General features: G+C 35.6%; 1 protein-coding gene across 2 annotated transcripts; it reads left to right on the forward strand.

The window, feature by feature from the left end:
- Window positions 1-505: 505 nt before the first annotated feature.
- UGT2B16 (UDP-glucuronosyltransferase 2B16) lies at window positions 506-27,315 on the forward strand. 2 transcript variants are annotated; one of them, XM_017347249.3, is made up of 7 exons: window positions 506-1,274; window positions 3,501-3,649; window positions 14,084-14,215; window positions 17,057-17,144; window positions 18,158-18,377; window positions 22,284-22,314; window positions 24,281-24,403. In XM_017347249.3, the coding sequence occupies exons 1-7, from the start codon at window positions 548-550 to the stop codon at window positions 24,386-24,388; spliced, it is 1,455 nt and encodes a 484-aa protein (XP_017202738.2). In that variant the 5' UTR covers window positions 506-547; the 3' UTR covers window positions 24,389-24,403. The 2 variants fall into 2 exon arrangements, with proteins under 2 accessions (XP_017202738.2, NP_001164487.2); NM_001171016.2 differs by lacking the exons at window positions 22,284-22,314; window positions 24,281-24,403 and adding an exon at window positions 25,777-27,315 and having other exon boundaries at window positions 536-1,274.

Here is a 27,315-nt window from a genome sequence, read left to right on the forward strand (position 1 = left end):
TGTAGGGGCCATTTGGGGAGTGAACCAACGAAGGAAGACCTTTCTCTCTGTCTCTCTTTCTGTCTATAACTACCTGTCAAATAAATAAAAAAAAAAGAAAAGAGAAAATTTTCAAAAATTGATAGTGATGGTAGTTACACTTACATGGGAATATTCTATGAAATAATGAATTGTACATTTTGAATAGATGCACTACTTCAGTGTCAGCGAGGTTGCAGATGTAAGTCACCTCACTTGCCAGTGTTTTGGCAACTTCTCTAAAAATATCTTTCATAGCACACTTGGTTTACACATCAGGCATTGCTTTAGGTCTGGATGAATCACTTAATCATAAAAGAGACCATAAAGTACTCACTTATCAGGACAACATCTAATTTGGCTTTTCCATCCACTATCCATGTCCATAAACTCTATTTCTTCATATTGTGTATTCATTTTAATCAATTCAAGTTATATTTTAACTATTTGTGAAATTTCTTCTTGGAAAAATCATGAGGTGCAGAATAAAGGAACAGCAAGTGGAAAAGAAGCATCACATTTCCCCAGGATGTCTGTGAAATATGTTTCAATTCTGCTGCTGCTGCTGCAGCTGAGTTGCTGCTTCAGCTCTGGGAGTTGTGGGAAGGTGCTGGTGTGGCCTATGGAATTCAGTCACTGGATGAATATGAAGACAATCCTGGATGCACTTGTCCAGCGAGGTCATGCAGTAACTGTTCTGAGATCTTCTGCTTCTATTTTAGTTAATAGCAATGATGAATCAGGAATTACATTTGAAACTTTTCCTACAACTTCCACTAAAGATGAAATGGAAGCATTTTTCATGTATTGGCTTAATAAGTTGACAAATGACGTGTCAAAAGATGCACTTTGGGAATATTTTCAAACATGGCAAAAGTTTTTCATGGAATATTCTGATAATTATGAAAATATCTGTAAGGACTTGGTTTTGAACAAGAAAATCATGGCAAAGCTTCAAGAATCAAGGTTTGATGTTGTTCTTGCAGACCCAATTGCTCCCTGCGGTGAGCTGCTGGCTGAGCTACTGAACAGACCCCTTGTGTACAGTGTACGCTTCACTCCTGGCTACACCTATGAAAAATATAGTGGAGGACTTCTATTTCCTCCTTCCTATGTGCCTGTTATTATGTCAGATTTAAGTGGGCAAATGACATTCATGGAGAGGGTAAAAAATATGCTATGGATGCTTTATTTTGACTTTTGGTTCCAAATGTTGAATGTGAAGAGGTGGGATCAGTTTTGCAGTGAAGTTCTAGGTAAGTCATATTTTTAGTTGTTTATGTGAATTCTCAACTTTCCTATGACTTTGTTGCAGAGTTTGTTTGAATGTACTATAAAGAGAGTTAGCCTTTTATAGGTAGAATAACAAAATGTTAATGTAAGAAATTCTTGTAATCCCAGAAATATTATGAAAAGGCTTACCTTACAGAGTCAGTTAGAAGCCAGTGTCTCGCTCCTTAGATGAGTCATTTCAGGAAATCACACAGCTACAAATAAAGCACCAAAAATTTCCTTAAGCAATTTGATTTTCAATATAGCATCTATTCTTTTTTAAACATTAATTTATTTATTTATCTTTTAAGAAATACAAATTTCATATATACAGCTTTAGGAATATAGTTATTCTTCCCACCAAACTCACCCTCCCATCCCTCCTCGTCCTTCTCCCTCTCCCCTTCCTAGTATCATTCTCTATTAAGATTCTATTTCATTTAACTTTGTACATCTGAGAGCTACTCTATACTCTACACTGATTTCAACAGTTTACACACACACACACACACAGATTGTTTGAGAACAAATATCACAGTCAATTCTCATATGTTATAAAATGTGAGGGAACACTTCTCTAATATTTTGATGAATGAAGACATGTGGATTGATTTGTTACATTCATTTCTAGGACTACTATCTATGTAACCTTGAGGAAAGAATCATTCCTTGCATAAATTTGGTGATTCAATCAAAATTAAAATACGTATTCCATATTACCTAAGGAGCCATTCATGTTTTGGAGATACAGAGGTTTTTTGAGAAAGAAAACCTGGAAATTGGGGTTTGTAGTGTTGACACATTCCTTCAGTACTTGTAAATCATCTGTGTCATACCTAAAGTCTTGTTTAAATGCAAATATGTATGAAAAAAAATTTTAATCATAGTGAATTCAGAAGAAATGTGTGGGTGATCCTGTTCCTGGCTGGAAGACTGCCTGCCTAGCCATGCAGGGAGTCAAGAGGACATGGCACAGCATGCCCTCCAGAAGAAACCCTGTTTGGATTCTCAACACACTGAGATCCAGTATGACCTGATTGCTGGCACAAGGCAGGGTCCCCAGACATATTTCCCCCACCCTGCTTCCTGTTGATAGGCCTTGTAATTGTCAGCTCTATAAAAAGCTCCTGGATGTGACCCAGACCTGTAAGACCACCTGGAAGGCTACGTGGACTATGTTACCTTCAAGCTATTGGAGAAGCATAGTGGTGCTGGCTTTAACTTATGGAATTAGTGTTGCTACCCTGAGCTAGCTATTCCCATTTGCCTTCCCTATAAAAGCTTATGCCTAATTGCTAATAAATAGACATGTTCACTGAAACTGTCTCCAGTGTTTCTTGTCAAAGAATGTCGTTGCCCCACCACCTCGACAGTATGGGCCTCCCAGGACAGCCCACAGAAATGAACTTATTAAACTAATTAGCAAGGAGATGACACATGTGGAGGCCAACAATGTTCCTTTCTTTCTTCCTTCCTTCCTTCTCTCCCTCCCTCCCTCCCTCCCTCCTTTCCCTCCCTCCCTCGCTTCTCTTTCTTTCTTTCTTTTTTCTCTTTCTTTCTTTCTTTCTTTCTTTCTTTCTTTCTTTCTTTCTTTCTTTCTTTCTTTCTTTCTTTCTTTCTTTCTTTCTTTCTTTCTCTTTCTCTCTCTCTCTCTCTCTCTCTTTCTTTCCCCAGAAACCTTTTATTTAAGGTATACAAACTTCATGCACTCAAAAATACAACTTTAGGAACATAGTAATTCCACCCTACCAGCCCTTCCACTGGTATTCTCACACTTCTTCCTACATCTCCAATCCACATTCTTTATTTTTTAATAAGATCTATTTTTAATTAACTTTGTACACATGAGATTAACTCTATACTAAGAGTTCAAGAAGAAGTATGGAAAAAATAGTGTTCTTATTTAAAAAATGCAACTCTCATAACCTTGAAGAGGAAAAAATGCACATTTTATTTTATAATGCCCTATTTTGATAACCAGGATTATGACTATACTGAATTAATATTAAAGGCATTTCATTTGCATATATCTAATATGCAAACAATGCATAGTATATTTATATACAAATGTTGTATTACATAAACATTAGTTTTATCAATGCACAGATTATTTATACATCAATGACCACATCATTACATTTAGTTATGTGGTATACTTCATGTAACAATTCTCTTGTTACCCTACCTTTTCCTCATTTTATTCCATTCAGGAAGACCTGTTACATTCTCTGAGCTAGTGGGGAAAGCTGAAATATGGCTCATTCGGAGCTACTGGGATTTGGAGTTTCCTCGCCCACTACTGCCAAACTCTTATTTTGTTGGAGGGCTTCACTGCAAACCTGCACAACCTCTGCCCAAGGTAAATATATTCCTGTTTGCTTTCCTTTTTCATTCACAATTTGTAGTGGGAATGACTCTGCGTTCTTCATTTAGGCATCTTTTTCATAGGAAGAGATCATGGAATGAGAGGATTTCACAAAGTACTAGGCATTTTTGAACTAGAACACAATTAACATTTCTATGAATTTTTTAAAATCATTTTGTACATTTCTATACCATCATATGTATGCAGATTTCATTATCATAGAAAAACAGAATATCTAATAGACTTTGAGAATAGAGTCAGTTGTATCAAGGTCTTCTTTATTCATCACATAAGAAAATATTGGTTTTTAATTTGTTGTATATTCATATAGAGATTAGGACACAAGAGAGGCAAGTGCTGGATGTGTAGAGAAAAAATGTAGGCATACTTTGTGCTCTCCCTAATACCTTACATTTTCTTTGGAAACACAGACAGTAAAAAGCAGTGTGAATGTTCTTTGAAAGGAAAAACCTCATTGTTAAAATTTACCTAGAGGGGCCGGCGTCATGGCTCACTAGGCTAATCCTCCACCTGCGGCACAAGTACTCCGATTTCTAGTCCGGTTGGGGTGCCGGTTCTGTCCTGTTTGCTCCCAGTCCAGCTCTCTGCTGTGGCCCAGGAAGGCAGTGGAGGATGGCCCAGGTGCTTGGGCCCTGCACCAGCATAGGATACCAGGAGTAGGCATTTGGCTCCTGGTTTCAGATCGGCGCACCGCGTCGGCTGTGGCAACCATTTGAGGGGTGAACCAGCGGAAGGAAGACCTTTCTCTCTGTATCTTTCTTTCTCCCTAACTCTCCTGTCCAAAAAAAAAAATTTTACCTAGAAAGGTCACAGAAGCTATCCCAGAGTCAAAAACAAGAAGTGGAAACAGTGATATTGGTCCATCCATTGGTGAATGGATAAAGAAAATGTATCATATATAAACAATCAAATACTAATCAGCTATAGAAAGGATAAAATCTTGTTTGTTTCCATTCTATAAGTGAATATTGAGTTTTTAGACTAATTGAAATAAGCCTGTGCTGGCGCTGTGGTGCAGCAGATTAAAACCCCTCCTTCAGCGCTGGAATCCCATAAGGGCATTGGTTCGAGTCCTGGCTGCTCTGCTTCTCATCCAGCTCTCTGCTGTGGCCTAGGAAGGCTGCAGAAGATGGCCCAAGTCCTTGGGCCCCTGCACCAGTGTGGGAGACCCGGAAGAAGCTCCTGGCTCCTGGCTTCAGATCAGCTCAGATTTGGCTGTTGTGGTTATTTGGGGAGTGAAACAGTGGATGGAATACCTCTCTCTCCCTTTTTGATTCTACCTCTCTCAATAACTCTGTCTTTCAAATAAATAAAAATAAATGTTTTTTAAAAGAGAAATAAGCCAGGCACAGAAAAACATATACTGCAAAATTTCACTCATATTCATAACCTAACAAAGTTCATCTCATGATGGTTGGGCATAGAATGTTGATGTCAGAGGCTAGGGATAATAGCAGGGTAGAAAATGTGAGTAAAGCTTAGTAAACTGCAATTAGATTATAGTGAGATGGGGTGAAAAATTTTGGTGTTCTATTATACACTGGCCTGACTATGGAAAATGACATAACACTAGGTATTTTTCTAATTTTTAATGGTTACACCAAAAAGGAATAATGAAAGCTGAATGAAATAGTTACATTTACCTGGGTTATAACATTTATAATGTGTTTTGTACCAAACTATCACAGAGTACCCTGTAAATATTATGTGCAAGATAAAAACAAATAAAAATCTAGCACTCAGGTTGGTAATCTACTATCAATAATTACTATTGTTATTATTATTTTTTAATTTAATTTTATTTATTTTTTTGATTTTTAGGGAATACAACTTCATGTATTTAATATATATATATATAGAATTGGAAACAAGATGCTTCTCCCCCCCCCCTTTTTTATCCTCCCACTTCCTTTCTCATACTTGTTTTTCACAGAGATTAATTTTAACTTATTTTTAACCCTTAAGATTAACCCTATACCAGGTAGAATTCACCAATTAATATGAAGGAAAAAAAAGAAAGAACAAAAACAAGCAAGCAAGCAAGGAAATCATTGTTCCCTGACAGTCAAGGCAAGAGCTATTTAAACTCGTGTCATCTCAAAGTGTTAGTTTTGCTCCTATAGATTATATTTTAGTTACTCTATTAGTTTCCACAGATCAGAGAGACCATATAGTTCTTGTCCTTTTGCAACTAGATTATTCCACTAAGTATAAAGGTTATCAGTTGCATCCATTTTGTTGCAAATGACAGGATTTCACGTTTTTACCACTGTGTAGTATTCCATAGTGTATATATACCATAAATTCTTAAGCCAGTCTTCAGTTGATGGACATCTGGGTTGATTCCACAACTTAGCAATTACAAATTGAGCTGAAAAGAATGTAGGAGTACAGATCACTTTTTCGTATGTTGATTTCATTTCCTTTGGATAAATGTCCAAGAGTGGGATGGCTGAATCATATGGTAGGTCTATATTCAGCTTTCTGAGATATCTCCATACTGTCTTCCATGGTGGCTGTTCCAGTGTATTCCCACCACAAGGGATTAGGGTACCCTTCTCCCCACATCCTTGCCAGCATTTGTGGTTTGTTGATTTCTGTATGTGGGCCATTCTTACAGGAGTGAAGTAAAACCTCATTATGGTTTTGATTTGCATTTCTCTGATGACTAGGGGTCCTGAGCATTTTTTCATGTGTCTATTGGCCATTTGAATTTCCTCTCTTGAAAAATGTCTGCTCAATTCCTTTACCCATATATTAATTGGATTGTTTATTTGTTGTTGAGTTACTTGAGTTCTTTGTAGATTCTGGATGTTAATCCTTTATCAGTCGCATAGTTTGCAAACATGTTCTCCCATTCTGTCAGTTGCCTCTTCAGTTTTCTGAGTATTTCTTTTGCAGTGCAGAAGCTTCTCAGTTTGATGTAATCCCACTTGTTAATTTTGGCTTTGGTTGCCTGTGCTTTAGGGTTTTTTCAAGAAGTCTTTTCCTATGCCTATATCTTGCAGTGCTTCCCCAATATTCTCCAGTAATTTGATGTTATCACATTGTAGGTTTAAGTCTCTGATCCATTTTGAGTGCATTTTTGTGTAAGGTATGAGGTAGGGGTCTTGTTTCATACTTCTACCTGTGGAGATCCAGTTTTGCCAGCACCATTTGCTGACAAGACTGTCTTAGCTCCAGAAGTTGACTTTTGCTCCTTTGTCAAAGATAAATTTGTTGTAGGTGTGTGGATTAGCTTCTTGGATTTTTATCTGCTCCATTGGTCTACACATCTGTTTTTCTGCCTGTAGCCAGCTGTTTTGATTACAATTCTTCTGCAGTATGTCATGAAATCTGGTATTGTAATGCTTTCAGCTTTGTTTTTCTTGTTTAAGATTGCTTTAGCTTTTCAAAGTCTCTTGTGTTTCCACATGAATTTTAGCATCATTTTTTTCTATATCTGAGAATGTTGTTGATATTTTGATTGGCATTGCATTGAGTCTATAAATTGCTTTTGGTAGTATGGACATTTTGAAGATGTTGATTCTTCTAATCCATGTGCATGGAAGATGTTCCCACTTTTTTTGTGTCTTCTGTTTCTTTCTTTAATGCTCTGTAATTTTCATTGTAGAGATCTTTGACACCCTTCATTAACGTTATCCCAGAGTACTTAATTTTTTTGTTTCTGTTGTGAATGGGATTGATCTTAGAAGTTGTTTATCAGCTGTAGCATTGTCTGTATATATGAAGGCTATTGATTTTTGTGTGTTGATTTTATATCCTATAACTTTACCAAATTCTTTTATGAGTTCCAATAGTCTCTTCATGGAATCTTTTGAGTTCCCTATATACAGAATCATGTCGTCAGCAAATAGGGATAGTTTGACTTCTTCCTTCCCAATTTGTATCCCTTTAATTTCTTTTTCTTGCCTTATGGCTCTAGCTAAAACTTCCAGTATTATATTGAATAATAATGGTGAGAGTGGGCATCCCTGTCTGGTACCAGATCCCTGGGGAAATGCTTCCAACTTTCCCCCACTCAATAGGATGCTGGTCATGGGTTTTTCATAAATTGCTTTGATTGTATTGAGGAATGTTCCTACTATACCCTATTTGCTTAGCGTTTTCATCATGAAAGGGTGTTGTATTATAACAAATGCTTTCTCTGCATCTATTGAGATAATCATATGGTTTTTCTTCTGCAGTTTGTTAATGTGGTGCATCACATTGATTGATTTGCGAACATTAAATCAACCCTGCATACAATGGATAAATCCTACTTGGTCTGGGTGGATGATCTTTCTGATGTGTTGTTGCATTCTATTGGCCAGAATTTTATTGAAGATTTTTTTAAAATTTATTTGACAGGTAGAATTAGACAGTGAGAGAGAAAGACAGAGATAAAGGTCTTCCTTCCATTGGTTCACCCCCCAAATGGCCTCTATTGCCGGAGATAACGCCGATCCGAAGCTAGGAGCCAGGTGCTTCCACCTGGTCTCCACGTGGGTGCCGGCACCCAAGCAATTGGGCCATCCTATTGAGGATTTTTGCGTCTATGTTCATCAGGGAAATTGGTCTGTAATTCTCTTTCTCTGCTGCATCTTTTTCCGGCTTAGGAATTAAGGTGATGCTGGCTTCACAGAAAGAATTTAGGAGGATTCCCTCTCTTACAATTGTTCTGAATAGTTTGAGAAGAATTGGAGTTAGTTCTTTAAATGTCTGGTAGAAGTCTGCAGTTTATCCATCTGGCCCTGAGCTTTTCTTTGTTGGGAGGGCCTTTATTACTGATTTAATTTCTGGCTTGGTTATGGCTCTGTTTAGGTTTTCTATGTCTTCCTGGTTCAATTTATGTAGGTTGTATGTGTCCAGGAATCTATCCATTTCTGATAGATTTCCCTGTTTGCTGGCATACAACTCTTGGTAGTAATTTCTGATGACTCTTTGTATTTCTGTGATGTCTGTTGTTACATTCCCCTTTTCATCTCTGATTTTATTGATTTGGGTCTTTTCTTCCTTACCTTCTTTCATAATGATGACTGCATTTTGGTGATTCTATCTGTAATACATCTTTAAGCATCTTTTGCAGGGCTGGATGAGTGGTGACAAATTCTTTCAATTTCTGTTTTCTATGAAAGGTCTTTATTTCACCTTCATTCACAAATGAGAGCTTTGCAGGATATAATATTCTTGGATGACAGTTTTTTTTTTTCTCTTAGTACTTGTGCTATATCTCACCATTCCCTCCTAGCCTGTAGAGTTCTAATGAGATGTCTGCTGTGAGTCTGATTGGAGATCATCTGAAAGTAATCTGGCATTTCTCTCTTGCATATTTTAGAATCTTTTCTTTATATTTCTCTGTGGTTAGTTTGATTACAATGTGTTGTGGCAAGGATCTCTTCCAGTCATGTTTATTGGGAGTTCTGTGTGCTTCCTGTATTTGGATGTCTCTTTCCTTCTCCAAACCTGAGGAAGTTTTCTGCTAGTATCTCACTAAAAAGGCCTTCTAATCACTTCTCTCTCTCTCTCCATACCTTCAAGAACTCCTAGAACCCAAATGTTGTTTTTTTTAATATTATCCTGTAGATTCCTAACAAATTTTTTAGATTTCTAATTTCCTCTTTTCTTTGGTTTGACTATATACTTTCCTGTGCTCTCTCTTCTAAGTCTGATATTCTCTCTTCTGCCCATTGATTCTGTTTTTAAGGATCTGAAATGTGTTTTTTATTTGTTCTATTGAATTCTTCATTTAATTTTGATTTATCTTCAATATCTCAATTTCATATTCTACTAAGTTCCTAATTTCATTTTGATTCCTCCTTAAGATTTCATTTTCACGAGAGAAGTTTTCTGTCATGTCCTGCATGGATTTCAGTAGTTCATGCATTTGTTTTTGATTACTTCTAAATATTATTATCATAAATTTTTTGAGAACCATTTCTTGCATTTCTTCTATCTCATCATCTATATAATCCTGTATTGGAGTGTCATGTTCTTTTCGGAGTGTCATGTTGTCTTCCGTATTCTTGTTTTCTCAGTTTTTGCATTTGTTGTTTGGCATTGTGGAGATACCCTTTGGTTTCTTTTTTTTTTTTTTTTCTTTTTTTTATTTATTTTTTTGCTATGGCAGTTTTATCATTATACTATGACTCTAGATTAAGCGGAATGTCTGCTTTTGGTGAATCTCTAGAGGCTTATGGTGGATGTAGCCAGAGAGCCTTGTTCAGTTCTTCAAGGTTAACGGTGTGCCTAAGGTGACACACCCAGGTTTGGCATGGTAAATCTTCTCTCTCTCTCTCTCTCTTTTTTTTTTAGTTCAGAAGGGAAGTAATTCTGCTCAGCTGAGCTCTTCTCCTTGATGGTGATCAGTGCCTAAGTGCTAGCCCCAGTGGGTATAATATTCATTTGCTCTGTCCCAAGGATCACACAAATGATCTGTGCAATCCTCAGTGTAGGCTTAGATTCCCCTGCAGTATCTCTCACCAGGTAGCCAGGGATGCCCAAGCTTGTGGCATCTCCCCCAAGACTACTCAAAGTCTCAGCCATACTGTGAATTCTCCCACACACCCTCAGTTTTTTTTTTTTTTTCCACAGTCCTGATTCAAAAGCTCCACACAATGACTAGGTCTTAGTCTCCTGTTATTACTCCCCATCAGTCAGGTGTTTCTGTTCAGCTGAGGGTGGGCACAGCTCCAAGCTGCCGCAGCTGTTACATATGTCCAAAATGTCGCCTTCTCTATTGTCTCGCACACCTTTGTAATGTGAGTGGAGAGAGATAATTGTGTCCGTACCATCCCTTTTATTTTTTCTCTCCTCTAGTTAGGCTGGTGTACTTTCCCCTATGGTGCTTCAAGCCTCATTCCCTCTAGACTCTCCCTGCTGCTTTCCTGCCAGTGTCTCAGACTACTTCGGTTTCATCTCACCTCTCTTTCCAGTGCTGTTGTGGAGACTCTCGGCAGCTGGGGTCCCAAGCCATGGGTCCCCTTGCCCTCCACTTAAATCCACCGTGTCCCTCCAATTCCAGAAGTTTCCTCTGCTGTTTTTTCCCTAACTATTCCCTGAGACTACACTATCTCCACTTTTATTAAACTATCTTTTCCTGGACTATCAGTCAGTTCCCTCCCTATTCTGCCATCTTGATATAGTTCTATTTGTTTAGTTTTGCTTTTGTGCCAGTGCTTTGGGGGTTTGTCCAATATTGCCCTTTATACCAACATCTTGGAGTGTCTCCCCTACATTTTTCTGGTAACCTCATAATCTCACGTCTTAAATTTAGGTCTTTTATCCATCTTGAGTGGATTTTTGAATATGTTGAGAGGTATGAATATATTTCATTCTTCTAGATTCAGTTTTGCCAGCTCCAATTGTTGAAGACATCATTGTATGGCCTTAGCACTTTTGTCACAAAACAATTGACTGTATGTACAAGGATTAATTTCTGGGCTCTCAATTCTGTTCCACTGATCTATGTATTGTTTTCTATGCCAGTACCAAGCTGGTTTAATTACTATAACTTTGTAGTATGTTTTGAAATTATGATGCCTCTGGCTTGTTTGTTTGTTTGTTTAGCTCAGGATCACTTTGGTTATGTGAAGTCTATAGTATTCCATATGAATTTTAGATTGTTTATTCTCTGTAAAGAATGCCATTGATATTTTCATAGGGATTGCATTGAATCTGTAGATTGCTTTAGATAGCATAAACATTTTAATGACATTAATTCTTCAGGTCAATGAGCAAAGAACATGATTCTATTTCTTGTATCCTTAATGATTTCTTTCATCAATGTTTGAAAATATCCATCATCATAGAGATATTTCACTTCATTGGTTAAGTTCATTCCTAAATATTTCATTTTCTGTGTTTGCATGGCTATTGTGAATGAAATTTCTTTCTTGATTTTTCTCCTGTGAGTTTATCATTAACATATAAAAATCTATTATTTTTGTATGTTTATTTTGTAACCTGCAACTTACTGAATTGATTTATCAATTCTAACACCTTTTTGTTGGAGCATTCAGGTTTTCCCACTTACAACATCATGCCGTCTGAAAATGGCTAATTTCATTTCCTCTCTCCAAATTTTGATGCCCTTTATTTATTTCTGTTCCCTAATTGCTCTTGCATAAAATTCCAGTAGTATGTTGAATAAGAGAGTTGAAATTGGACATCTTTGTTTGTTCTACATCTGAGGGGAAATACTTTCAGCTTTCCCCATGCATTATGATATTGGCTGTTGATTTGTCATATATAGCCCTTATAATTTGGAGAAATGTTCCTTCTGCATCTAATTTGCCATGTTGTTTTTTTTTTTTTATCATGAAGTGTTGAAGATTATCAAATGCTTTCTCTGCATCTCTTGAGACGGTCATATAGTTTTTCTTCTTCATTCTATTGATGTGATTTATGATGTGTATTGATTTGTGAATGTTGAACCACTCTTGCATTTCTGAGATACATGCCACTTGGTCAGGATCTTTTTGATGTGTTTTTGATTCAATTTGCTAGTATTTTGTTGAGAATATTTTCATGTATTTTTTTTAAGCCTGTAGTTTTCATTTTGTGTCATGTCTTTGGTTTCATATTGAAATAATGCTGGCCACATAAAATAACTCTGGCAGAATTCCATCTTGTCCCATTGTTTGAAGAGTATTGGGTTACTTGTTCTTTGAATATTTGTAGATTCAGTAGGATAGCCTTTGAGTCTCAAACTTTTCCTTGATAGAGTTTTGATTACTGTTTCAATCTGATTACTTGTTATGTGTCTATTTGTACTGATTATATCTTCTTGATTTAATCCTGATAGGTTATATGTTATAGGAATTTAAAATTTATCCATCTCTCTAAGGTTTTCCAGTTTATTAGCATAGAGTTCTTCAAAGTGGTTTCTTATGATCCTCTGTATTTGTTTGGTGTCAGTTGTAATGTTTCTTTTTCCATTTCTAATTTTGCTTATTTCACTGTTTTTCTTTGTTAGTCTGGCTAGAGGCTTATATATTTTATCTTCACAGAAAACCAAATGTTTGATTTTTTTTTATTTTTTTATAATTTTTTCAATTTAATTTATTTCTACATTGATCCTTATTTCTCTCCTCCTGATGATTTGGAATTTGATTTCTTTTTGTTTTGCTAGGTCTTCAAAATGCATCATTAATTTGAGACATTAATTTGAGACATTTCTTATTTTTTAAAGGAGAGACATAATGCTGTAAACTTCCCTTGTAATACTGCTTTTGCTGTATCCCACACATTTTGATGGAGTATGTTTTCATTTTCATTTATTTTAAGACAGTTTTTGATTTTTGTTTTAATTTCTTCAATGACCAATGGTCATTCAGTATCATGTAGCTTAATTTTCAGGATTTATGAGTGTTCTTTGTCCTTTTTTGGTGCTGTCTAGGTTTATTATTTTACAGTCTGTGAAGACACATGGCATGATTTGATTCTTAATTTGCTAAGAGTTGATTTCTGGATAAAAACGTGGTCTATCCTTGGAACTCTTCCATACGTTGATTAGAAGAATGTTCATTCTGAATTGTGTGAAAGGAAAATGACAGTGTTTGTGGGAGGGGGGAAAGCAGGAGCATAAGGCAAACCAGAAAACAGGTATCACTGTAGCCTTAATTAGCAATAATAACTGTGCCGTTCATTTACACAGACAAGATTTGAATACAAATCAAATATCATGAAGTGTATCTTATTTCTTAAATATATCTTTCTTATCCCAAGGAACTTGCTTTTCTATTGACTAACTAATGTCCAGAGAATCTCTGTCCTCTTTAATAAGAGAAAGAAGAAATGTAACAGATGGCATCAAGAGATGTAAATATGTTGATAAATTTTGGCTTCATATGATTTTAGCAAGAAACTATGCAGAAAAAAAGTAATTAAGATGTGTAATGTCAATATTTTTGGCAGTTATATATAAAAATAATGCATTGAAAACAATTTAAACTCAATTTAAGGAATGATTGAATAACATATATGTGTATATCATACATTATCTTTTTTATGAATGGATCTCAAATAATGTTAAATCAATCATAATAAAAATTTAGTTGGGATGAGATGAACAAAGAAGTCAAAAATATAACATCAAATTTTGTAGAATGAGAGAAGGAATACTAATTAGGAATGTCATTCCCTACATATGTATTATATAGTGTAAAAATGGCATGAAATTTCAGTTTACAAGAAAAAAATCGGGGCTAGGGTAGCACAGCGATGTGACTGTAGTTTACACAAACATCTATATACTTAGAAATGGGTAAGATGGACATTTTTTTTCAACTATCTATTTTACCACAGTGATCACCACTATAATTTGTGGTAAGATTTGACTTTCTCTCCTTAGTAGATTGCATCAATCCTTTCCTTATTGTTGTTGTTATGCTGCTCTTTTGTGATGGAGCACATTTTTCTACACAGGAAATGGAAGAATTTGTGCAGAGCTCTGGAGAAGAGGGAGTTGTGGTGTTTTCCCTGGGGTCCATGATCAGTAACCTGACAGAAGAGAGGGCCAATGTGATCGCATCAACCCTTGCCCAGCTTCCACAAAAGGTTAGAAATGTGTTCTAGTGGTGGGCAGTCACTGAATGAGTGTTTAACTCTATAAAGGGATTGATTGCAGAAACTCTCTGTGTGAAAGTAAACTGATATGAAACTTGGATTTATTTCAGGTATGAATTTACAAACAACTCTGCATGATGGATGAAAAATAACACATAGGTTTTCTTGTTGTAAATAACTGAAATAAATATTTGATCAGAAAGAAATGGATTTCACAGGTAGAGTGTGAAGCTTCATATCATCATGAGATTACTGGAAGAACAAAATTCACAAAACTCTGCCCTGTTATTGGTTCCTACTTTGCAGGATTGTTTAGATACTGTATGCACTAAATGTGTCATCAGAAAAGAATTAAATTGTAGCTGATAAAACTGCACTAGTACAATAGCATGAAGAAATTTTTGAGGAAGAATGTCTAAAGTGCTACCTGCATTTTGAGGTTTCCATGCAATGCTTGGCTCTAGATTACCTCTAATTTTGCAGTAGGCCCATTCAATGTGCTATTCAGGTATCTATTTCAACAAAAAATGAAAAGTGCTCATCAAGCTTGAGATCAAGATTCAACTCAGTCAAGATTTAGACAAAAAGAAAAACCTGCTTGGCCTGTAGAACTGGAACTCAGCAGCATCTCAAGCAGGAAGATACAATGGAAAGGGTGGAGAAGAGCCCTCCACCAAAGGTGGACCTGTAGTAGGCAGGCATGCAGGCTAAAATTGATTAGATTTTTGAGCTGGAAGACAACGCCTTTGCCATGCCCCTGTGTGACCACATCCCCCTACCTGGCTAGACCTGGGTGCCCACCAGCCAATCAGGTTAATTAACCACTCCTCTTTGAAAGTAGGTTAAAAGCCTGGGACAGTATGTCCGGCCTTCTCTTCTTCCCTGAACTCTTGCCAGGAGGCGGGCTTGTTGTAGACCTGCACCTCCAGGGCGCATGGCCTTCCAGCCACGGGCCCTAGGCTTCCTGGCCCAGATACAGACCTAGATGCTCTTCCACGTGGCTGGTTCCTGGTGCTCAGTGTGAACCCCTATTCACCTCTCTCACTTAAATAAAGCTCTCACTCTCCTATGCATCTTTCTCACTAAATAAAAGCTTAAAATGTACTATGCTGCCTCATTTATTTGTGCCAGTATTTGGAATTCTTTTCTAAATATTAGGCAAGAACCCTCTCAGGCTTGTTAATAAGCTCATGGTGGATTCGTATGGCACCCCAAATTCCGGTAGCTTATGTGGCACCCAGATAGCACTTCTGGGGAACTTTAAGGGGCCACATTTTTGTGTAGATTTTAGGGGATCATGTCTGATTTCAGACCCAGTACGTTACATTATGTGGCCCCACAGGAATATGGGGCCTAGTTCATTAGATCAACTCCTCCTCCAGACTGAGGAAGGAGAAGGCAATATAATAGTCAAGCAGTAGCAAGTCTGGCATTGGAAGAGTTTCAGATGTCCCCTTCTGTGATGTTCAAATATGCTAATTTTCTAATAGATGCAAGATAATTTTGACCTTTGGGTATTTATGAGCCAATACCTAGTTTATGTCTAACTTAGGTTTCAAGTAAACACCTATGTAAATTGTTACTCTGAGCCTAAAATTTCTTTTAACACTCACACAGAAAACAGAAATTAAAAACTTGCAGATTATACTTCAGAAATGAGAATAGCTTAGAAATTCCAAAATCGGTACATTATTTTGGTACTGGGCTTGGAAATGGTCTTATTGTAGCAGAAATTAATCATGAAGCAATGCTTTGTAATGCATTATGGAAGAGTAAACAGTAGAGTGAAATTTAGCAACAGCACAGTTTTAAATTTTTTTTCAGACACCTTACTACTACAAGCTGGCTCTTATTCCCACATTGAAAGAGTTTCCAATCCTGGATATAATGATAATACTTTGGATTCATTTCAAAAATTCACTTCAGGAGTGACTGTTTTGGCTCAGCAGCTTAAGCCCGAGCTTGGAATTCCTTTATCTTACATCACAGAGCTTGTATCCTGTATCTGCTATTACAGCTTGTATCCTGTATCTGTTACTATTTCCTGCTTTTAATTATCAGTAGGTAATAGCCAAGTATGGGCCCTAGCCCCTGCCCAAATTCTGACACATTTGGAGTTCCTGACTTCTGCCTGGCATAGTCCCAACTTTTTCATGTTTTGGGGTGAACAATCTGTCTCATCAGTCTCACTCTCTCCCTCTATCCCGGCCTTCTAAATAATAAATAAATATCCATTTTTAAGTCACTTAAAACTTTTCCAAATTAGTGATTATTTAGAAGTCTGCTGTAGTTCTAAGAATAATTAATTCATTTCTAACACATAGTTTATTTAATGGATGTACTTTCAGGAAATTAAAACTTGTAGGACTACAATGAAGTTTGTCATGGAACACCAGATACAAATATACTATCACTTCAATGATTGCTAGTGAAATGGATCAAAGTACACTTGGAAGATGAGTCTAACATAATAATTCATACATTTTAAACATACATCCCTGATAATATGCTAATCTTTGTACTATAATTATGATCACCTAATAATTTCTTAAAATAATTGAACTTGTAATTCATCACCTCAATTTTCTAAGATACTGTAGTTGCAACATAACGATTATGTTTCATGCCTAGTTAGGTGTAAAAATATACAGAACACGTTAATATTCTACTTACTTCCATCATTTAAAAGTTCTCATTACTTAATCTCTCTGGTCTTCCTTTCTTATCTTTCCTATGGAAGGGATTTAAGTAGGTGTTCTGTCAGCCTCTTTAGAATTCTAACATGCTCTTATTTGAAATTCAATTCATGAAATAGTTTTTTTCATTACCTAGGTTCTTTGGAAATTTGATGGCAAGAAACCAGATAACTTAGGAACAAATACACAGCTTTATAAATGGATCCCCCAGAATGACCTTCTTGGTAAGCCTCTGGAGAACAAATGCTGAAAACACGAGGAACACTAATCAAGACGAATGCAGTTCAATGGAAAACTACCACTTATTATAGAAAAAAAAATTCAGAAGGCAAGCCAAATACCTGCATACTTATTTTCAATTCCAAGTGAAATAAAATGAAACGGAACTATGACATTATGTTATGCAGAGCCAAATTGTTCACTTCCAATACTTCTATTTCTTGTTAAGTTACCTCACACAGAAATTTATGAATAATGTCCTGGTAGGAGAGTATTTTGCATAAGTTAAGATATCACTTTGAACACCTACATCCCACACTGAAGTACCTGTGTTCATGTTGTCAATGACCCTGATTGCAAATAATCTGCTAAAGTCCATTACGGAAGGTAGCTGGTGATGGACTAAATCCCTGGGTTCCTGTTAACCACATTGTAGACCTGGACTGAGTTCTTTGCTTATGACTCAACCATTACATTTATTCTTTCTGTTATTAGTTGTTTTAAAATGTCACTCAAAATTTCATATTATTATGCATTACTATGCAGTTTTTATGTGAAAAACTCAGTCTTTATCACGAAGTGATAATGCATTTCAAGATGAAGTGTTATCTTTCTTTCCATGATTCCAGCAACACTATGGACTCCCTGCTGTGTTCTAATCCTTACATAGCATTGTCAGTGAATGCACTATTGCTTTAAGAGAAAATCTAATGAACTTGATGATTTTTTTTAAATCAAGAATATGTCCTTTATCCGTTACCACTTCTCAATCTTGTTTTCATTGTTCAGATCTCACGTCAAACAATACTATTCCACATGGCTTTCACTCACCTCTTTGGTGGACTTCTGTGCTTCTTCCTTTGGGTCTCAAAGTAATTTAAATACAGTTTCATAGCTATTAAACTCTGCTGTCTAGACAACACAGTCTCTTTTAGAACATCAAATTTTGTCTGCATTTCTCATTTAACTACTAAGATTTATCATTAATAATCTTACTGAAGAAATCCCTCAATTCTAGGGCATCCAAAAACCAAAGCTTTTATTACTCATGGTGGAGCCAACGGAGTGTTTGAAGCGATCTATCATGGCATCCCAATGGTGGGCCTTCCTTTGTTTGCAGACCAACATGATAACCTTGCCCACATGAGGGCCAAGGGAGCAGCTATTAGATTGGACTGGAAAACAATGTCAAGTTCAGATTTCCTCAATGCCTTGAAGACAGTCATTAATGATCCTTCGTGAGTATTGTTTTTTTCGTTTTCTATGTGGTATTTATGGGTAAGTTTTCACTCAATGGCTATGTGATTTTTATCAATGAACATTAAGTTGAATACAGTTTGGGTTAATGATGGAAGAAAATCAATATTGTCTAATTAGGAATATTATAAAATAAAGATACTTTACCAGGTGTAGATAAGTTGCAATTTTTTGGTTCAATAGTTAAATTATTAGTAAGAAGATTCACTTCAAATTATTTGAGTATACATTAATATGTTAATTGATTAGCATGAATTCCTGATATCAATAGTTTGGTTTAAATTTTCTCTCTTTCATTAAATAATAACTTTAAATGGAAATAATAATAAAAAATAAAAAAATAAAATAAAATAAAAAATAAAAAATAAAAAAATAAAAATAAAACATTGGTTTGGGATTTTCTCATTAATAATAGTACAATGGACCACTAGGTTTCAAAATAGTTGGAAGTCAGTTTTTTTATTATTTTTATTTTTAAAATGAATTTATTTATTTATAAAAAGGTGATTTCATGTATTTGATATATAGAGTTTTAACAACATAATGACATTTCACTCCAACATTGCATTTTTATCTCTTTTGATTTTTGAAAACAGGCTTTCAATTAACTCTTTCATTTTATTTAAGTTACAAAAATTTCATGTATTTCATGTATACAGATTAACTACACAATAATAGTTCCCACACTAATCTTCCTCCTGCTCACACTCCTACCATTCATTCTCTTCCCTTTCTTTTTCCCCTTCTTAATTTCACAGTGATCTACCTCTTTCAGTTTATTGTATACCTATAAGATTAGCACTACACTAAGTGTTCAACAAATTGTATGAAGAAAAAACACTGTTCCTCACACTTGAGACAAGGGCTATAAACAATTATCAGATCTCAAAATGTCAGTTTCACTCCTATACATCACCTTTTAGGCACTCTACTAGCTACCACAGACCAGGGAAAACATATGATATTTTTCTTTGGTGCTGGCTTATTTCACAAAATATAATGGCTTCCAGTTGCATCTGTTTTCTTGTGAAAGATGATTTAAATTTTTTACAGCTGAGTAGTATTCCATAGTGTATATCTACTATAATCCCTTTATCCTGTCACCAGTTAATGGACATCTGGGTTGATTCCATATGTTAGATGTGTAGACTGAGCCATAATAAACAAGGGGGTACAGATAACTTCTTCACATGCTGATTTCATTCCCCTTGGATAAATTCCCAGGAGTGAGATTGCTGGGTTATATGGTATGACTGTTTTCAGCTTTCTGATGTGTCACCATACTGTCTTCAGAAATGCCTGTAGTAGTTTATATTTCCACCAACAATGCATTAGAATGCTTTTTTCCCCAATACTCACCAAAATTTATTGTTCATTTATTTCTTTATGAGAGTCATTTTAACCAGATTAAGGTTAAACCACATTGGGGTTTGATTTTCATTTCCCTGTTGGTGGGTGGTTCTGAACATTTTTTCATGTTCACTATTTGATTTCCTTTATTAAAGAATGCCTGTGCAAATCCTTTGCCAATTTATTAACTGGATTGTTTTGTTGTTGTTGAGTTTCTTGAACTCATTTTAGATTCTAGATGTTAATCCTTTATCAATTGCATAGTTTAAAAATTTTTCTTCCATTTTGTTGGTTGCCACTTCATTTTACTGCTTTCTTTGCAGTACAGGAGCTTCTCAGCTTGATGTAATCCCATTCACCTATTTTGGTTTTGATTACCTGTGCTTCTGGGGCCTTTTCCAAGAACTCTGCTTATGCCAAGGTCTTGCAGTGTTTCCTCAATGTTCACCTTTAGTAATTTGATGGTATCGGGTAGTAAATTTAGATCCTTGGTAATTTTGAGTTGATTTTTAAAAAATTTTATTTAGTTTATACGTGTTTTATATATTTCATGTATACGGGTTTAGGAACACAGTTATATTTCCCACCATATATTCCTTCCTGCCCATGCACCAACACTTCTTTCTCCTCCCTCTCACATCCCCACTCTTAATTTTTACAATGATCTACTTTCAGTTTAACTCATGATTGAAATTTAAACCTATGCTAAGTATAAAGGAGTTCTAAAAATAGTATAGTATAAAAGAAAAAAAAACCACACTGTTCTTCAATAGAAGAGGCAAGGGATATAAACCATAACCAAAACTCAAAATGCCCATTTCACTCCAATACATTGCATTTTAGGTACCTATTAATTACCATGGATCACAGAAAATATGGTATCTGTCTTTTGGAGACTGGCTTATTTCACAAAGTATAATGGTTTACAGTTGCATACATCTTGTTGCAAAAGAAAGGATTTTATGTTTTTACTATTAAGTAGTACTCCACAGGGTATATATATCATAATTTCTTTACCTGTTCAACAGTTGATGACCATCTGTGTTGATTCAATATATTAGCTATTGTGAATTCAGCTGCAATGAACATGTTATTACAGAAAATTCTTTTATATGCTGATTTCTTTTGGTTTAGATGAATTCCCTGGAATGGGATGTCTTGATCATATATGGTAGGTCAATATGCATTTTTCTGAAGGATCTCCATATTGTCATTTTTAAAATATTTATTTATTTGAAATACAGAGTTACAGAGAGAGGTAGAGACAGAGAGAGAGGTCTTCCATCTGCTGGCTCACTTCCCAGTTGGCAGCAATGGCCAGAGCTGTGTGAATCAAAAGCTGGGAGCCAGGAGCTTCCTCCAGTCCTCGCACATGGGTGCAGGGGCCCAAGGGCTTGAGCCATCTTCTACTGCTTTCCCAGGCCATAGCAGAGAGTTGGATCAGAAGAGGAGCAGCTGGTACTACCGGTGCCCATATAGGATGCAGGCGCTTCAGACCAGGGTTTTAACCCACTATGCCACATCACCGGCCCCTCCATACTGTCTTCTACAGTGTCTTCACCAGTTTACATTCCTAACAACAGTGGATTAGGGTATTTTTTTCTCCACATCCTGGGCATCATTTGTTGTTTGCTAAACAAGTATGAAAGCCATACTTACTGGAGTGAAGTGAAACTGCATTGTGGTTTTGATTTGCATTTTCACGAAGGCTAATGATCCTGAGCATTTTTTTAGAGTGCCTATTGGCTATTTGGATTTTCTCTCTTAAAAATTTCTATTCAAGTCCAAACAATTTCTTAACTGGATTATTTGTTTAATTGTTGTTGAAGTTCATGAACTTTTTATAAGTTTAGGATATTGTTTGTGATATATGACATTTATTGTTTTACAAATCCTGAACCACCCAGGCATACAAAGAATAAATCCTACTTGGTCAGGTAATGATCTTTCTAATATGTTTTTTAATTCAATTGGCTAGTATTGTGTTTAGGATGTTTGCATCTTTGTTCATCAGGAATATTGGTCTATAGTTCTCTTTCTCTGTTGTATCTTTTTGTTGTTATTTAGGAATTAAGGTGATGTAGGCTTTGTACAAGGAGTTTGGAAGAATTCCTCCCATTTCAATTGTTTATGAATAGCTCAAAAAGAATTAGAACTAGTACTTTAAATGTCTTGTAGAATTCAGCAGTGAAACCACCCAATGCTGGGCTTGTTTTCTTGGGAGCGTGTTTATTACTGACTGAATTCCCATCTTAGTTATTGGTCTCCTTAGGTTTTCTATGTCTATATGACTCAATTTTAGTAGATTGGATTGTATAGGAATCATCTCTGATTTTATTTATATGGGCTATCTCCCCCCTTTTTTTTGGTTAGTTGCATTAATGCTGCTTCAGTTTTGTTTATCTTTTCAAAAAGCCAACACTTCATTTTGCTTATCTTTTGTTTTCTTGGCTCAATTTTCTTTATTTTCTCTAATTTTAATTATTTATTTCCTCCTACTAGTTTGCATTTGTTTTTTATTTTTTCTGTTTTTCTAGATCCTTGAGATACATTGATAGCTTTTATTTGGTAAGTTTCCAACTTTCATGTATTCACCAATTGCAATAAATTTCCTTCAACAATAATTTTGCTGTATCCTGTAAGCTTTGATATGATGTACTATCATCTTCATTTGTTTCCAGAAGTTTTTTTTTATTTCTATTTTGATTTCTTTTATAACCCACTATTCATTCAAAAGCATGTTGTTCAGTCTCCATGTGTCTGCATACGATCTAGAGATTCTTGAGTTGTTGTTTTCCAGCTTCTTTCCATTGTGGTCAGAGAATATGTATGGTATGATTTCAATTATTTTGAATTTGGAGAGACTTGTTTTATGGCCTAGCATATGGTCTATCCTAGAGAAAGTTCCATGCAATGATGTAAAGAATTAATGTTGTGCAACAATGGGGTGAAAAGTTCTGTAGATATCAGTTAAGTCCATTTGGTCCATAGTAATGATTAGCTATGTTGTTTCTTTGTTTATTTTCTGTCTATTTGATCAGTGTATTGATGAAAGTGGGGTGTTGAATTCCAAATTCCCCCGTTACTATAGTATGTGAGTCTGTCTCCCTTTAGATCCATTAACATTTCTTGTAAATAGCCAGATGCCCTGTAATTGGGTGCATATACATTTGTTATACTCATATCTTCCTGTTGAATTGATCCCTTAATCATTACATGGAGTCTTTTTTGTCTCTTTGAACAGTTTTTGTGTTAAAATCTATTTTGTGTGTTACTATGATTTGCATACCTGCCCTTTCTTGCTTTCTGCTCATAGAATACCTTTTTTCACATTTTCATTTTAAGTCTGCATATATCTTGTTTGGTGAGATGTGTTTCTTGTAGAAAGCAAATAGATGGGTCCTGTTTTTTAATCCATTCATCCAGTCTGTATCTTTTAACTGGAGATTTCCTTCAACAAGGTGACTATTGACCCTGCCCTTTTTCCATAAATATGTCTATTATTTACTTTGGATTTTTTTTTTTTTGTACTTCCACTGCTTCATTTTTTGCCTTCACTGTCTTTCTTAATGATGGCTATCCTTTTGTGTATTCTTGTGTAGCAAATGCTTAAGCATTTTTGTAAGGGTTTACAAGTGGTGACAAACTTTCAATTTCTGTTTGCTATGGAAGGTCTTTGTTTCACCTTTATTCATAAATGAGACATTTTCAGGTACAGTATTCTGGGTTGACATTTTTTTCTCTTAATACTTGGACTATGTCTTTCCATTCTCTTCTGGCCTATAGAGGGACTGATGAGAGTCAGCTGTGTCTAATTAGGAATCCTCTGATAGTAATTTAGCATTTCTCTCTTGTACATTTTAGAATCCTTTCTTTATGTTTTACTGTTGAAATTTTGACTACAATGTGTTGTGGTGAAGATCTTTTCTGGTCATGTCTATTAGGAGTTCTATGTGCCTTGTGTACCTTGACATCCCTTTCTTTCTCCAAATTGGGGAAGGTTTCTGTAATTATTCTACTAAACAGGTCTTCTCCTCCATTCTTTCCACAGACCTGTATGTTGGGTTATTTGGTAGCATCCCCTAAATCTTCAACACTGCTTTTAAGTTTCCAATTTTTTCTTGTTTAGTTTTTTGTTTTTGGTCTGACTGAAAGATTTCCAAAGATTTGTCTTCTCGCTGTGATATTCTTTCTTCTGCCTCATCAAGTCTGTTGTTAAGGCTTTCCACAACATTTTTTATTTGATCTACTGAATAGCTTCAATTCTAATATTTCATTTTTAATTCTCTTTAAAATGTCAGTTTCATGGGAAACATTTGCATGCATTCATGTAATGTATGGTTTTCTTTAATTTATGGATTTGCTTTTGATTGTTTTCAAGAATCCTATGATTCACCTTTTAAATTCCCTTTCAGGTTATTCATCAATCTCTTTATCTTCACATTCTAATATTGAAATGTAATGTGTTCCTTTGGGTGGGGGATCATGTTGTCTTCCTTATTCTTACTTCTTGAATTTCTGCATTTATTTTTAGAATTTTGTGGAGTTACTTGGTTTGTTGTTGTTGTTGTTGTTGTTCTCACTGATCGCCTTTATCTTTAAACCATGTCTCCGTGGCTTAGTGGAATATCTGCACTTTTAGTGAATACCAAGAGGTATGTGCTGGTTGTGGCTGGGGAGTTCTGGTCAGTGTTCAAGTGTGGGATGAGTATCCAGGGTAATGCCAAAGTTGGGTGTGGTAGATCTCCTCCTGTTAATAGAAGGCCAGGAAATGGTCACCACTGATAGTGTGATCACTCCCTCACCACCTCACCTCCAACATAAGCAATGCCTTGATATTAGTCCCCCATGGGTTCAACACTCATCCACATCACCACGTGAACCACGAAAATGATCACCACAGTCCTCACTCAGCACAATTCCAGCTGAAATGTTCCAACAAGGCTCCCATAGGTACTTGTTACAAATGTTCTGCTCTGCCTTGCCATTCTGTCCAGTCAACAGAGAGACAGCTGTTCCCTGATCTAGCCCCACCCAGGCAACTTGAGCTCCAGAGCCTGTGAAAGGCTGGGAGGCTAGGGGTGCATCAAAGTCCTACATGGGTGCTCAGCCACCTGTCAATTCACCCTGCTGGCTCAAAGTCAGTGGGCTGCTGCTGATTTTTCCCTCCAATAGAATTTCTGTATCACAATGTTCACTATGTTCCTATATCTGTATATATCAAATACATGAAACTTACATAACAAATACAATTAACAAAAGAAACTCTCCAACTCTCAAATCACAACCCTAAAAAGAAGAAAAATATGAATAATATAAAACATTTACTATTGTCTTATTTTATTAAAAGAATAATTCAATTATTCTGAGGGTGAATGTAGTATTAATTACAAGAGTAAGATAGGAAAGATACTATACCTGTAAATTTCATTTAACAATGAAATTCTAGGAACCAAGAAATTTGTGAAAAGGGAAAGTAAGAGCAAATGGCTGCAAACAAGGTCATTCATTGTCAAATCTTTATCATTTGATAACGTACTCACTAATGACTAAGTTCAATACAAAATCCTGATTGATATGCACTCCTTGTTAATTTTGCCCAGATATACCTGAGTTTTGCTATGGATTTGAGTTTGATTTATAATTTTGATATTAATTGGAACACTGTTCTTCAGGTCTACAAACCATTGCTTACAGAATTATTCAAATATTGCTCATGAAATTATTTTACTGCTATTGTTATTTTTGGTTTTTGTCAGTTTTATTGTATTTGAGAACTAAGTGATTCTAATTTCTTGGATTGAATGTAAGAAATATTGTACTCTGCCAACATCTTTCAACACATTTTACAGTCCCATACATCCAAAAAAAGAAATGAACCTATAAACTCAGACACCTATAATGTTTATTGAAGAAAATTTGTTTTCCCTACCCTTTTACTTGACATTCTTGTTTACTATTAACCCACAAATTTCGCGAATCTACTTTCCTAATCATTCTATTAGCTCATGTTGATTAATTTTCCTTCAGCTATAAAGAGAAAGCCATGACGTTATCAAGAATTCACCATGATCAGCCCATGAAGCCCCTGGATCAAGCAATATTCTGGATTGAGTTTGTCATGCGCCACAAAGGAGCCAAACACCTTCGGGTTGCAGCCCATGATCTCACCTGGTTCCAGTATCACTCCTTGGATGTGATTGGGTTCCTGCTGGCTTGTCTGACAATCACTACTTACCTTGTTATAAAATGTTGGTTGCTTGTTTATCAAAATATTCTTATGACAGGAAAGAAGAAAAAGCGAGATTAGCGCTCTTTCAAACCTAGGGCTAGCATCCCTGATACATGAGATGATGCCATTAATTCAACCACTAAGGATGTCAAGATTGTTGAACTGTCTTCTTGTCTAAACATTAGAGAACTCACAATTATAATTTCATATATCCTCAGATAATTTTATCCTAATGTTAAACATTATATTTATTATAATAACTGAAAAAATGAATCTCATGGGAATTCAGTCTGTTAGTTTTAGAAGATTCTTGATGTTCATTTTCCATTTTCATAAACATCATTCACTTGAATATAACACAATCAAGTAAAAATATATGTATCCTTGCCATAAGAAGCTAGAGCTGGATCTCTGATATACATCATAAAACAGTTATCTAGATCATTCTCGTGGTTGAAGGACTCAAGTATAAATTGACTTCAATATCATTCAGGAATAAAGTGACTCTGATTTAAAAAATAATGCAAGAAAGAAAGAAGCTTAACCCAAAAGGGACTATTCAAATTCATGTAAATGGAAAATTTGTTAAAAACAATTTGGAAAGGTGGCTTTAACAATGCCGTATTGCAATTTAGCAGGATTGAGTTTTCTTGAGCAAAGAGTAGAATGAAAACTTGGTTTACCTTTAAGGATACAACTCATGATTTATTTCAGATGGAAGACAAGCTAACTTTGATGATTTCTTAGTGTGTGTTTCGTAACATTTTTACCTACAAGAAGTTTACTGTTTAACATTTTTCATGAAATACAAAACATCTCATCATGTAATCTTTTGTTTAGTTTTAAAAAATGGAGTGGATTGTCTCATCTAAATTTCTTCAATATCATCAAACATTTGCTTATAAAGAAGGAAGACACTTTCCACATGAGGTTCTGAATGTACTTGAATGACAATTTTCCCTTTATTTAAAGATAATGTCAACCTAGATAGTAAGTAAGAAAATAAAAGTGGAGACTAGCTCCCTTTAGATTTGATTGGTAGCTCAGGCCCAACAAGTTCCATCTATTATCTTTGGAAATTGCTAAGTTTCTCCCTCCTTCAGTAAGAACTACCATTTCTTACCTTATCTTGTAAAGTCAGATTCTTTCAACTGATTTAATGGATAGAGAAACCAGAAGTTCATGTTATGTTTTTATATAGTCTTTCCTCACAATGCATAGAATGGAATGAATGAAAATCCAAATATGTACATCAAGGTTTACAGCAGTTTCAATGGCAATATGTCTCCACATCATACCTTTAGAGTGTTAACTAGAGCTTTCTGAACCAGTACACA

Source organism: Oryctolagus cuniculus, chromosome 8 (genome assembly GCF_964237555.1).
Source record: "Oryctolagus cuniculus chromosome 8, mOryCun1.1, whole genome shotgun sequence".
Lineage (NCBI taxonomy): Eukaryota > Metazoa > Chordata > Mammalia > Lagomorpha > Leporidae > Oryctolagus > Oryctolagus cuniculus.

Excerpts from the sequence above, each read along its gene's own strand:
- UGT2B16 (NM_001171016.2), top strand. The coding sequence starts at position 548 with ATGTCTGTGAAATATGTTTCAATTCTGCTGCTGCTGCTGCAGCTGAGT. Across the intron at positions 1,275-3,500 it reads GTTTTGCAGTGAAGTTCTAG|GAAGACCTGTTACATTCTCT; the intron begins GTAAGTCATATT and ends TATTCCATTCAG. Across the intron at positions 14,216-17,056 it reads TTGCCCAGCTTCCACAAAAG|GTTCTTTGGAAATTTGATGG; the intron begins GTTAGAAATGTG and ends TTCATTACCTAG.